We start from the raw sequence: 12,943 nt of genomic DNA, 5'->3' as shown, positions 1-12,943 counted from the left end.
GGCCGACGAGACCATGTCAGCTGGTTGGCCCAGGCCGAAGAAGTACGAGTCTCAATCAATTCGATCAAGGTGAAACAAATCCAGCCCAGACCCAGTACGGAAGAAGCCGACCGAACGGGATCTTCGAGTTAGATTCCGCAAAAGTACTTCATCTGTCAAGCACGCCAATGGAATCCTTCCAACGCCCAGCGACAGGGATCGGACGGCATGATACTACATCGCCCCAATAGCAGCTATAGCACTTGCTATTATAGCCAGGGCCTTTTGCGGCACAGCACCATACTTACATCCCTCCTTGGTAGTACACTCATTAATATCCCGTGCCATGAGGAGGTGCGACCAATGGCTTCCTTGTCGCTGGCACGAGCTGTCTCGCCCTCGCTCCTTTTATAAATCCTGTGCACCGAGGGCCTAGCTATCGCTCTTTGTCGTCCAACTTTTTGTCCTCGTTTGAATCTGCAATTGTTTGCGCCATGGCAGCCCACGAGATCAAGAGTCTACATGCCGAACCTCACGAGCTGGAAGGCTCGAGGAGGGACAAAGGCCACTCTGCTGATCTCGTTCTCGAGCGATTGGGAAAAAAGCCAGTGCTCAAGGTACGTGGCAGTTTGAGCAGGGTTCCTGGTTGCATAATAACTGACGTGATCTATCAATTCGCAGCGAAACTTTGGAATGCTCTCTATGCTGGGATTCAGCTGCACGATTCTTGTGACATGGGAAGGTTTCGCATGGTACGCTTTATCCATCTCCTTTTTCGTTATCTCGCAGAAAGCTAACCAGTCTGCAGTCTGTTTCTTCAGCCTTTGACCAAGTCCGATCCCCGACCCCAGCCCCCGATCCAGACTCGAGCTGACAGTGTCTAGTGGTGGCCCTGCGGGCGCCGTGTACGGCTTTCTCTTTGTTTGGCTGGGCGTCGCCTGCGTGTTTGTTGTTCTTTCCGAGCTGGCTTCGATGTGAGCAACATCTCTCTTTGTTCTTGTCCCCTGCTAACAACGCCAGGGCACCGACATCGGGGGGACAGTATCACTGGGTTTCTATGTTGGCTCCTCCGTCCAAGGTCAAATTCCTGAGCTACATAACTGGTATTGTCCCATCTATCTGGTAGTTTCCTGGCTATTACTGACAAACCTAAATAGCATGGCTCACGTTCATCGGATGGCAGGCAACCTTCGCAACAGCCGCCTTTCTCACTGGTACTATGATTCAAGGTGTCGCTGTTCTCACACACCCAGGATATGTGCCTGCGAACTGGCATGCAACCTTCTATTACTGGGCTGTAGTGGCCTTTGCTGTCGGAATCAACATTGTGGGACGCAGTGTGCTCCCTAAATTTGAAGGCTTGATTCTAGTAGTCCACATCGTTGGGTTCTTCGCTGTCTTGATTCCTCTCGTCTCTTTGGCAGACACTGTGTCAGCGAAGGATGTCTTCACTCAGTTTATCAATGAAGGTGGATGGTCATCACAGGGCCTGTCTTTCTTCGTCGGACTCATCGGCTGCGTGTTTGCATTCGCCGGTGGTGATGCTGCTGTCCATGTGAGTTGCTCAGATCTTTAGAAAGAATTAGTGCTGACTCCTGTCAGATGTCTGAAGAAATCGAAAACGCCCCAGTTCTCGTTCCTCGCGCGATCATGCTAAGCGTGCTGATTAACGGCACCCTTGGGTTTGCCATGGTGCTTGCCCTTCTTTTCTGCCTCACAGACCTCGAAGGAGCATTGGTATCCCCAACTGGGTTCCCATACATGGAGGTATTCCGTGCCGGAACCGGCTCAGTCGGTGGTGCAGCAGCGATGAGCGCAATCATCATCACAGTCTGCCTCACCTCCACCACCGGAATGATGGCCGCAACCTCTCGCCAGTTCTGGGCCTTTTCTCGAGACCGCGGTGTCCCCGGCTGGAGAATTTGGAGCCAGGTCTCGCCCACAACTTCCATTCCAACCTACGCGGTCATGCTCACCACCTTTATCGCCGCTCTTCTTGCCTTGATTCCCATTGGTTCCGCCGTCGCATTCAACCAGCTGTGTGCCATGTCAACCTCCGGCTTGTACATGTCCTACATTCTCGTCGCAGGCTTGCTCCTTTGGCGTCGCCTGGAGGGCTCCATCCATCTGACCGCGGACGCTGACGAGACGGTGAACACCATCGGATCGAAGCTGGTCTGGGGGCCCTTCCGCGTTCCCGGTGCTTTGGGTGTGGTAATCAACATTTTTGCCATCATCTACTCGCTTATCGCAATGTTTTTCAGCTTCTGGCCGACTGTCTCGGTTGTCACTGTCGAGACAATGAACTTTAGTATCGTCGGAACCGTGGGTGTCATTTTTCTCAGTATCGTCTACTACTTTGTGCGTGCTCGCCATGTTTACACAGGCCCTATCATCGAGACTGTCCCGCACTGAGCTGGTGAGAGATGAAACGGACCGCAAATCCAGGCTCAAAACGCGAGCCCTCTCATCGACATCTTCCTAGACTATCATACTAGCACTACTACTTCTTCAGCAATCAGCATGCATTGGCTAGCAATTCTCAAAAGATCATGTACATAAACTTTGCTTTGCTTGCTTAGCTCCAGACTTCTAATCTACAATTTCCTATTTCAACTTCACTCCTTGACCGGCATAGTCGGAACAACCGTCTTCCCCACGATAAACTCCCCCCTCGGCGGCCTCCACATGTGCGTAATATCAATTGGCAGCAGCGTCTCCTCGTAGTACTTCCACTCCTCTTTTTCAGTATCCGACAATTCCCGTTCAGGCACCGGCTTCACGATATTATCCAAGACAGCACGGAATCCGTATAGTTCGTACAGTGGGCGCCCGCTCTGAGTCGCGTCCAGCCAACTCTCTAAACCGCGTTCGTCGGCGATACGCAGACCCCAATCCATGAACAGTCTACCGAGACCAAGACGGCGGTATTCGGGGTGGGTGAATGCAATGTGGAGGACTAGAGAGTAGTCATTGTGTTAGCATTCATTGGCTATTAAAAGACAGATTGGAAGGTGGAGCAGAACATACAAGCATGCCCTTTCCCTTTTACACTCATCCTCTCCCTCGGGGCCTCAAACTGCCCGACCGCAAGACTGGCAAACTCCCTCCCCACGCCCTCGGGATACCAGTCCGCCACATGTATGTGTGTCCCCTCTCGCTCCTCAGCGGTGAACGGGTCTTTGTCGAAGAAATACCATTTCGCGGCTGCGGCGATGCGATCGTTGTTCTGTGTGTCTACGATCGTTACCCATGTGACGTTTGGCTGTTGCTGGTGGTATTCTTCCAACTGCGCTTTTGTGTTGTTCTTGAGGCTTGTAGCGCGGTCATTGTCGAGGATTGGGAAGAAAAGGCGCAGGATGCCCTGGTAGGGGTTCTCGAAGGAGTGCCAGAGGGTGGAGATTAGGGCTGGGAAGTGCGTGTCTGTTATGGTGCGGAGCTGGAAGCGGTCCGTGTTGGCCGGGGGTTGCGACATTGTGCTGGTCTGGTTGATCGAGGGCAGGCGACTTGGTAAATAGGGATTAACTAGGTACACCGACTGGGATCTGAGAGAGGGGTATAGGTTGTTCTTAAGTCTCCAGGGGTGTCCGTTCTCTTTGTTTACTACAGTAGCTACCCGCCAGCGCCCTCCGACAAATAATGATTTGAGGTTGATGGCTATATGGAAAACACCCCAACAAAGGCACCGAGTATAGGAGAAGTATTGCCTCCGAACGTACACCTGCGGTGCGTACTCAGTACTCACCTTCCTACCGGAGATTCTTCCTCTCCCCCTCCTTTCTCAAATCCCCGAGAATTCTTTTCACCACGCATTGCATTCGGCATACGTGACGCCACTGTCAGCTAACTAGCTCCCAGAATAAATTAGACTACACGTCCATTCCCACACTAGCGAATCAGACTAGCACGATGGTACGATATCCGAAGGCCTAGACTAAACGGCGCGGTACGAACCAGGATACGAAGCCTTCCGGAATCCCGCGACCCTTCCAGATAACGCTAGCCAGGACTATCTTTATTGCTTCATCTGCTTGGCTGATTCGATGTAACGCTTTAATGAACACGATCAGCAGGATCACTGTTGACTGGTGCGTTTTGCATGCCCGTTTTACTTGGCGTGCGGCGCAGCGCGCTAGGGGGGTAGCAGGCGTTGAGACCTTAATAAGTTGAGTATGCAACGCGTCGGTGGTGGTCAAGCTAAAATAGATTATAGATTATAGGGGATTGGTTGGCTTGCCCCTGAGCTCGTTGTCTTTGGCTTTGGCACCCCACGCTCGAGTCAGAACCTAATTGAATTGATTGTGCCGGTCAACGAGGGCAATGGACCTACTCCGTACAGAGTAATTTTTGATTTCTGGGCGTAGCGCGGTAGGCCTAGTTGGGATGGCTTGCGCTGTCGTGATAACCTTCAGTGAGAAGAATAAAATTCCTTGATCGCGCATCATGTTCAAGACGACAATCACAGGAACGTCCTCCACTACGCACGTACCCCAAGACCACGATCGCATCCGAGATTATATTCGGTGGGCCGCGATTCACCTGTCGATCACGATCATAATGGAGCTTGGGACGGGACGGAGGACAGATCCTGTGGAGTCTGTTTTGCGATGTGCCGCCGATCCTCGAACATCACCGCGATCATGATGATCACTTATACTTCCGACATAAAGACAAGTCTTTGCCTTTGTGGAGTGTGTTGTCGCGCAGAGAGTTTTGCCCGACGTGACACCGGACGACATCGCGCGACTGTGAACCTGTCTCTTTCCTTCAATGCGTCAGCGCTCGCTCCGCCGAGATTGAGATTGCCGAATTGATGGGGAGAACTACGTACGTTGGCCATCTCCAGCTCCAAGCAATTCGAATGCAATTTCTCTATTCTATCTATATCAAGTCTCTAGAATTGATGCAAGGCTAACCCAGGACCAGATTTCTCGGAGCAAAGACTTGGCACGACAGCATAGCACGTACACTGGAGCCCTAGCTATATTTCTTTAGCAAAGCCGGGTGTATAATACTGTGTCTGCAGGAGATTGGAGTTTGCTGCAAATACCTTGTACAGCAAGGCTTTCCCATGACCTTTGCTGCTGCAAATGCAGCCACTCAGCTATTTTGAGCAACGCTTGCAGTCTCGGCGAAAAAGAGCATAAGTCGTATAGCAGCAGCGGGGCTATACACCTGTAACCCACACCACATGGAAGATCTCGAGATGGACGGAGGCACAGCACGGGTGTGTATCGTTTCACGAAACTATCGCCGGGGCTAGAAACGCCAGGCGCCATGGTGCTTACTGGTACCATAAGAGTCTGTGGTGTCAAGAGCGTTTGTGCCAAACGATGCAAGATTTATGTTATCCTGACTCTGCTGTCAGGCAGTGGCTGGCTGAGGGGGTCGTAGAACCAGGGAGATGTGGCTTAGGATTCATGGTAAGCCGTCAGCAAACGCAGAACCAGAGGCACGTATGCCATAGTTATGGCTGGACCGTCTCCGTGTCACTGTGCTGACACAGTTGATGACTGTATAGCGACTGCTTATCCGGGAACCATCCTGCCCTGTCTCACGGATGTTGGTGGAGGTTTACTGTGTGGTAAAGCACTCCCTGCACGGTGTTCGGGAGGAGAGGCGTATGTACGTGGTGGCCCTAACATCTAATGCGTGCAGCATTTATGTTTAGTATAAGATACGAGGCTCTAGTTAATGAACTCAGACAAGAGTCTTGCCGCAACCTAGGTTATTTCCAACATGATAGAAGCAAGTATATCTTACAATATAGTACAAGAGTTGCTACAGCCCCCAACCTCAACAAACCTACAAAGGCAGAACCATCACAGCCCCTAGCGTCGCAGCAACAGCCCAAATCCCAACCACCAACCAAACACCCTCCCACACCGGTCCACTTGCGCCCAGTCTTCCTGCCGCATTCGACGGCGATTCCGTCTCAGCAGTCGTGCCATTGGTGCTCTCCTCAGCGGACGCAGCGGCGGTTGAGCCTGGCAGATCGGACTCATGGTACAAGAGGGTGATAGCAGGCGCATACAACAACCCGGAGTAATAATCTTGGTCACTGTCGAGGTCAGTGGTGTATGTTTCGACCGTAGTGCGGGTCGCTGTGGCCACTTGATGGGTGACCGTGGTAATTGTGCTGTAGCGGGGGTCGGTGTATGTCGTTGTTATCTCGCCGTAGTCGTAATTGTAACCCGTGCCGACCTGACATCCATATGTGGGGGTGTAGTCGTTGAGGATGGAGTAGCAATAGCCGGAGCTGTCGGCGGTCATGCCGCTAGGGTGTACGTCAGTGCGGTCCAGTAACTTACACAGAATTAAGAATAAAACACTCACCTAGGGCAGCAAATAGCCATCGTCTGCTGGGGCTCGAGAAAACTCTTCATTACCGACGCTTCGTCCTCGTACTTGTAGTAGTAGATGTCGCTGCCGGTCGTGTACCTTGTTACCGTGGTCGTGGTCGCAGGCGACAGAGCCCCCGACGAGGTTATTGAGGGACCTGCATCCCGGCCAATCAACCCAACCGTCTCCCATCCAGAGGGACACTCTAACCCCGGGGAGTAGTAGCTCCCAAAGCCCGTGTAGGAGATCTGGCTGTCTTCCCATTCGTAGTACTCTTCTTCCGTTGTTCCGGTGAACGTGGGCCGGGCTGTCGTGGACTTTTCTGTGGTTGTGGGCATGCACTCGCTGTAGTAGGTGAGTTTTGTCGTGCATTGTACCGCAAATTCTGCGACGGCGTTGCCGTAGCTGGGGTTGATGTAGCCGAGGTAGATGTTGTCGGACCCGCTACATTGAGGCGATGGGGTGTATGTTGTTGTGAGCGGGCCGCGGTTGGAGAAGGTGTACCAGCCTGCTAGGACGGAGACGTTCATGCCGTGGAGACCCATAATGGTGAGAGTATCCGGAGGATGACCAAAGTGAAAGAGGAACAAGGTTCTTACTTACGATGCGAGTGGGTTGAAGACCCTTTATGAGGCTCGGTCACAGGCAGCAGTGACCAACAGTAGCCGAACCTTACACGGAGGCGTCTAGATGAGGCTAGCAAGGCAATTTCCCGAGAACGCTAGCTTGCAGCTTAGACTGGCTTGGCAGGAACCGAGTTCTTGTTGTTTTTCTTGCTATGTACAGTGCTGGCAGCTGCGGACTTCGCTGAGGCTGTACGAAGTAACTAAGCTAATATCAGCAGTGCATGCTTCTCCTCCGCCACACCACAACAGCTCCCGCCAGCGGAACAAGAGGTCAAGTTCATGGCAAAAGGCGTTTGTGGAATGCTGAGATCGCAAACTCAAATCGCAGTGGAACAGTGGAACTGCCTTGGATTCCGACTGGCGACCCACTTGGCGGCTACAACCATCTTCCAAGGTTGGCAATCTCGGTTTCCTTAGCGAACCCCTGGACCGATGAAGAGCTTTGGGGCAGGCCTCTAACCATGACGCTGTTTCTATCCGGTGCTGTCCGCTGGTAAATGCTTCAAGGCCTTCAGCATTGTTCCACGAATGCGACGCAACTCTGCACGAGCCCGAAATTGCCAGCGGAAAGATAGTTTGTGGCGTACAATCTCGAACTCGTTAGAAACGATTAGAGTCAGCCGACATGCAGCCCGGTTTATGAGAATTAACATTGGACAACTGGTAGGCTGAGCATGTACATCTCGCCTGCTGCTCGAAACCCACGTTCAAACAAGGGCCTCAGTGCATCACTTCTCTCACGGTGGTTTCCTCGTTCTACTCTAGGTACTTGTATTCTGTCGCAACTGTCTCCAGCTACGGCAAGCACCTCCGCTTGATTCCTAGAATGCAGTATAAACCCCCCCACTCCTGCTCGCCTTGTCAGAGATTCCTGTACAACGCGCGGTCAATGAGTGTCGCCCGAGTGATTTCTAGTGCGCGCTCGTCCTAGCGGCATATGTCCGAAGAACAGATATTGTAATATGCATCTGAAGCCCGGATTCAATAACAACGAGGGAGGTATTGCTCTTTGCTGTCGAGTTTCTGCTGTCATAGGTGCATTTGTCAATGCAGTTCATGAATTGTTGTCTTCCCTCTGCCCGCACCGAGAGACGACAATACCGATAAACGACTCAGTGCGACTTCGAAGGGTTCCGTAGGGGTCGGTTACGGGGGTAGAAAGATCTCTTATTTTTTGCAGCAGTGTCCTCTCGCGCTTGGTCAAAATATTGTCCACGACCAGATCTCCCGACGTGATTCCAGGCCTGGGCTTTGGTACTAGACTGATCGTTTCCGGACGGAGAGCAGTACTTACTGCCCTCGTCTCGAGATGTGCAAAAAGGACTTGGTCTTTGGAAATAAGCCGATATTGACCCGAATAGGATCAGTGGTAATGATTATGACCCGATGCCAGCAGGATTAAATGCACCGGCATGTCGGCGACAGCGTCCAAGCGGGGTTCGATGTAGCTATCGTCACTAGTAGCGCTTACTATGAGGCATGTCCTTGGTCAACTTTAACGGCTTTGAAGTAAAGATAAAGGCGCTATCCCAATTGAATATGATAGGTTATATATATTTCGGGCAGCGGGGATGCTCTAGATGATAGTATCTGTCATAAAGTATGCCAAGTAGGAATCATCCAGAACTTCCCAGACCAAGGGTACGCTCAGATTTCTACGAAGGAACAAGGTTGAGAGAGAAACTCTCTTCATATGGTGCTGCCTTATAGATGCAAAACCACAAAAGAGTCTCCACCAATGGGGCTGTGGCGCAATTGGTAGCGCGTGGTACGTTCCACTTCACTTTAGATTCACCCCAACATCCAACTAATTCTTCTGCTATAGCGACTCCAGATCGCAAGGTTGCCCGATCGAGACGGACCAGCCTCATTATCTTTTTTTTTTTTTTTTTTCCCTTCTTCTTTCTCATTTACTTTCTCATTTACTTTCTCATTTACTTTCTCATTTACTTTCTTATTTACTTTCTACCCAATCTAGATCCACCTTGCCAGAAATGAATGACGCTTTCAAGGAAGAAAGCTTTTCGGTTCCAGAGGACCTCCAACCCCACTGCATGGAGAAGAGATCCCCAAGAAGCCAAGCCTTGACATCACTAAGGCCGCCAGGATATATACCTCCTTCCTAGTCTCCAGCCGGGAACTCGCAAGCAGCACCATTGATCACCTATCCCCTGCTGTTTTTCCCCATCCGCGCCAGATACCACTCCCACATGGCCTCCCTCACCTATGTCAACGAAGCCGGTGCCGGCCAGAAACATAGCGACTTGTGCCACTACTCGCAGGCCGTTCTCCTTCCGACCGACACTAGGATTGTTAAATGCGCCGGCCAGGGCGGTTGGACAAACTCGGGAGATCTCGATGCCAGCAACGTGCGCGGGCAGGTTGACCTGGCCTTTGAAAATGTGGACCGGGTCCTGCAGGCTGCCGGTCTGAAAGGCTGGGAGGACGTGTACCTTGTCCGGTCGTATCATGTCGACATGGACTCATCTTACGACTACGTTGTCGAGAAGCTCAAGACACGCATTCCTGAACATCGCCCTGTCTGGACTGCCATAGCTGTCCCTCGCCTTGCCTTCCCGGCTATGTTGATTGAAATTGAAGTCGAGGCATTCGACTCACGATCTGGCAAGCAATGGTATGTTTTTGACTCTTCTGATACTAGGAGGACTATTGTCTAAACCCCTGATGTGTCTAGATTTACGATAACAAGGAGAGCTCTCTTATGGCCTTCATTAAGCGCGACCCTCGCATCACGAGTGCTATGGATGTGAAATGCATATTTTCTGAAAACTTTACAACCACATAGCTGTATAAAACAAATAAAGTCCACGCTTCTAGCAGTTCAAGATGCAGATTAGATACCGAGGCTCCCAAATTATGACTAGGAATTGGTGGAAGTGAACCGTGGAAGAGGAGATATAGATTAGTTAAGCGCCTCCACCGCAAAAGCTTCACCCACCAACTGTCTCCAACTGTCTCCAACTGTCTCCAACTACCTCCAGACACCTCCAACCCCAACCGATATTTACACAATCCCCATCCACAACCTTTCAAACCCCGCTTGGCGTGGACCTCAGAATGGCGCGAGGCTCAGAACCTTCTCCAGAAGTTGCTTTGCCAGGCCGAAGAAAGCCCCGAGTGTGTCCGTACTGCAATCGGCCCTTCCAGCGCCACGAACATCTCCAACGACATCTCCGAATCCGTCAGTGCAGCCGCTTTCCTCTGAAAGAAACCATAACTCATCTGTACCTTCTGAATCTCTAGATACCAAAGAAAAGCCGTATCAATGTGTCTGTGGCGAATCTTTCAGTCGACAGGATCTGTTAAAGCGTCACCAGAGCATCGGCCATACCCCAATCGCTCGAATCCCACCGCAGACTTCGTCGCCCTCCGTGGTACAGGATGTCAATGACCGCCTGGAGCATGCTGAGAGTCCTTGTGATAGGACAGAAATAAACCTGTCGGGGCCGACAAACTCTCAAAATACCCCGCCAGGCCTGCCCGGCCCTGGAGATGTGCGTGAGAATCAAAGCTTGCAAGGTATGCTAAAGGTGTTTTGTTCCTTCGAGGCAATACAGACTGTGAGAGCAGAAGCTGATATGGCCATTTCTACCCGCAGGAACGCCCCAATTCAGTTCGCAGGATCTCCTAGTGCTGCAGGATATAGAAATGTTATTCAACAGTCTGGGACCGAACAACGAATGGTATTTTCCATCCGAGCCTACCCTTCTGCAATTTGTTGCCGGGGACCCCGATGCAAACGCCTCGTCAAAAACATCGGCCACTGTGAACCGCTCGAATGATGGCACACTAAACGCAACGCATATGATAAGCAAGCTCCCAACCGAGAGAGAAACCGTGGGTAAGTGCTTTCATACATCGATCCTAGGGTAAAAGTCTAAGCACTGTCTATAGCGGAATTTGGAGTCCTCACACTGCCCATCCTAACAGTTACACCCCACGATCGAGAGCGGCTTGTCGAGGCGCTGACGGTGTGCCACTCGTCAACCAGTAGAATTCTACCGTCCTGTCAGTCGCTTTCTCGCTTTCTCAATGGATTTTTCGATGGCTTTTACCCGCATATGCCCATGGTGCACATCCCCACATTCGCTGTGGTCGACTGCGAGCCCGAAATTCTTCTCGCCATGTGTACTCTCGGTGCGGAACTGCGCCACGAGAATCGGAAGGCCATATTGCTATTTTATGCGGCACGAGATATACTCTTTCATAGGACCCGTGGAAGAGACTGCGTTGCTATGCAGCAACCATCTTATAGCGGCACAGCAGCAGCAGCCAACGGGAATGGAGAATTACCGCACCAGCAAACTCCAACTCCCACCCCCAGACCAATCCAGGAGACATCGCAATACTGTCAAACGATGCGCGAGGCGCGCTGCGCATTCTTGCTCATTGCCTTTGCAGCATGGCAGTGTAATGAACCTATCGCTCGCGAAGGATTCAACCTCCAGAGCTTCCTGGCTAGATGCGTTAGAGAGTTCGGACTGCACGAGGGCCCGCGGCCGTGTGCTCCATCAAACAATCTATCCACCTCCGCCTCCACCAGCGACTGGCGTGCTTGGGTCCAGGAGGAGACAGACAGGAGGGTCAAACTATTCGCTTTTGCGTTTCTCAACCTGCAGTCCGTGGCATTCGGCACACCGCCGCTCATTCTGGCGGACGAAATCACCCTTCGTCTTCCTTGCAGCTGCCTGGAGTGGATTGCCCCGAATGAGCAAAAATGGAGACTTATTCACAGGTCTGGCCATCACCGGGAGCAAATGCTCTTCCAGGATGCGCTGTGTCATGTCATGAAGTCGTCTAGGGACTCAAATCCCACCTCCATCGACGAAAACACGCAGCCAGTCCCTTCTCCTCAGGCAAACTACATTCTCATTCACGCCATCATCCAAAGGATATTGCTGGTTAGTCGTACTCTAGGGCCGTGCACTAACGAGACAAACAATGTGTTACTCAATGGACTGAAGGATACCATGGGGTACGTGATGAGCCCTAAGCAGATCTGCCGAGTGTGTCCTGGGAAATATCTAAACTGACTCAAGCACATCTATAGAAGCGCGCTTCACGCATGGACCTCTCACTGGTGGCAGCGCGCCCCCGAATCCAGCCTCGACCCACGCAACCCTAATGGCCCGGTGACTTTCACATCAACAGCCCTCCTAGGCGTCGCATACATCCGTCTATGCTCTAGCTTCGGCTCGGCAACGGCGGAGGCAATGATCCCGCTCCTCGAATCTCGCAACGCACAGGGTATCGCAGATCGACTGCAGCGACTGCTACACAGTCCTCGCCCGGAACCCAAGGTTACCAATCCGCACTTACTTCCCGCGGTTTTGCACGCCACACATGCGCTTAGCATCCCTGTCAAGCTCGGAGTTACCTTTGTCGCTCGGAGCCATGCCTATGCCTGGGGGATACAGCATTCTCTCTGTGGGATGGAGTTTGCGGTCTTCCTCAGCCAGTGGTTATTTTGCCTCGCTTCTTGTTCTCCTTCTTCTGAGTCTTCGCAGTCTAGGTACTGGTCGCCGACTGCAAGACCTCTTAATGGTATGTTTGGCTGTACCCTGTTCTTCGCTCGGACCTAGTTAGGTTTGAGGGTCTTTTCTCTATATGGAGAACAAACCCTGCAGAACCGGCCCCTGTAGTTTGGCTCTAGACTAATTTGTAGCAGACCACGAAGCGCGCCTTGTCGATTGGATTGCCGACATTGTCGAGGAAGGACGAACGTCGGGAGACGACGATTTCTGGCCGAGGCCTTCGCGCCCGTCGGATTGTATTTATCTCGGCTGTGCCGTTGTGAGGCTGTGGGCGCGTCTGATAAGAGGAAACGACCAGTGGGCGCTGCTCCGCGTGGTTGGCGATGCGCTTGATATCTACGCGGCTACTTGTGAGGGGAGCTTTCTATCCGGAGCATAAGTCATATATACTTTAAACTAGATACCAGACTTGGAGTCAAAACTATCAGCAATCTTAAAGGG

The 12,943-nt window shown here is 51.9% G+C and overlaps 4 protein-coding genes across 4 annotated transcripts; 2 read left to right on the top strand and 2 right to left on the bottom strand.

The window, feature by feature from the left end:
• The first annotated feature begins 3 nt into the window (after positions 1 to 3).
• BJY04DRAFT_187284 (putative GABA permease) lies at positions 4 to 2,540 on the top strand. Its single transcript, XM_073711027.1, has 7 exons — positions 4 to 596; positions 661 to 731; positions 788 to 811; positions 864 to 953; positions 1,000 to 1,082; positions 1,137 to 1,534; positions 1,582 to 2,540. Exons 1-7 carry the CDS (start codon positions 474 to 476, stop codon positions 2,392 to 2,394), a joined length of 1,602 nt encoding a protein of 533 aa, XP_073571976.1. The 5' UTR covers positions 4 to 473; the 3' UTR covers positions 2,395 to 2,540.
• BJY04DRAFT_187281 (putative GNAT family acetyltransferase) lies at positions 2,541 to 3,783 on the bottom strand. The gene is made up of 2 exons (XM_073711026.1): positions 3,010 to 3,783; positions 2,541 to 2,938 (listed from the first exon to the last, which is right to left on the bottom strand). Exons 1-2 carry the CDS (start codon positions 3,452 to 3,454, stop codon positions 2,598 to 2,600), a joined length of 786 nt encoding a protein of 261 aa, XP_073571975.1. The 5' UTR covers positions 3,455 to 3,783; the 3' UTR covers positions 2,541 to 2,597.
• Positions 3,784 to 5,530: 1,747 nt separating this feature from the next.
• BJY04DRAFT_49580 (uncharacterized protein) lies at positions 5,531 to 6,903 on the bottom strand. The gene is made up of 2 exons (XM_073720508.1): positions 6,316 to 6,903; positions 5,531 to 6,256 (listed from the first exon to the last, which is right to left on the bottom strand). The coding sequence occupies exons 1-2, from the start codon at positions 6,864 to 6,866 to the stop codon at positions 5,785 to 5,787; spliced, it is 1,023 nt and encodes a 340-aa protein (XP_073571974.1). The 5' UTR covers positions 6,867 to 6,903; the 3' UTR covers positions 5,531 to 5,784.
• Positions 6,904 to 9,157: 2,254 nt separating this feature from the next.
• On the top strand, positions 9,158 to 12,881 carry BJY04DRAFT_217481 (uncharacterized protein; the record flags this gene model as incomplete). Its single annotated transcript, XM_073716062.1, has 6 exons — positions 9,158 to 9,582; positions 10,393 to 10,487; positions 10,567 to 10,809; positions 10,863 to 11,943; positions 12,019 to 12,512; positions 12,637 to 12,881. 6 exons carry the CDS (start codon positions 9,158 to 9,160, stop codon positions 12,879 to 12,881), a joined length of 2,583 nt encoding a protein of 860 aa, XP_073571973.1.
• Positions 12,882 to 12,943: the final 62 nt, after the last annotated feature.

This window comes from Aspergillus karnatakaensis (assembly GCF_047715665.1).
Source record: "Aspergillus karnatakaensis strain CBS 102800 unplaced genomic scaffold BJY04scaffold_20, whole genome shotgun sequence".
Lineage (NCBI taxonomy): Eukaryota > Fungi > Ascomycota > Eurotiomycetes > Eurotiales > Aspergillaceae > Aspergillus > Aspergillus karnatakaensis.
Note: the sequence above shows the minus strand (reverse complement) of the source record. Positions and strands in the feature narration are given on the sequence as shown.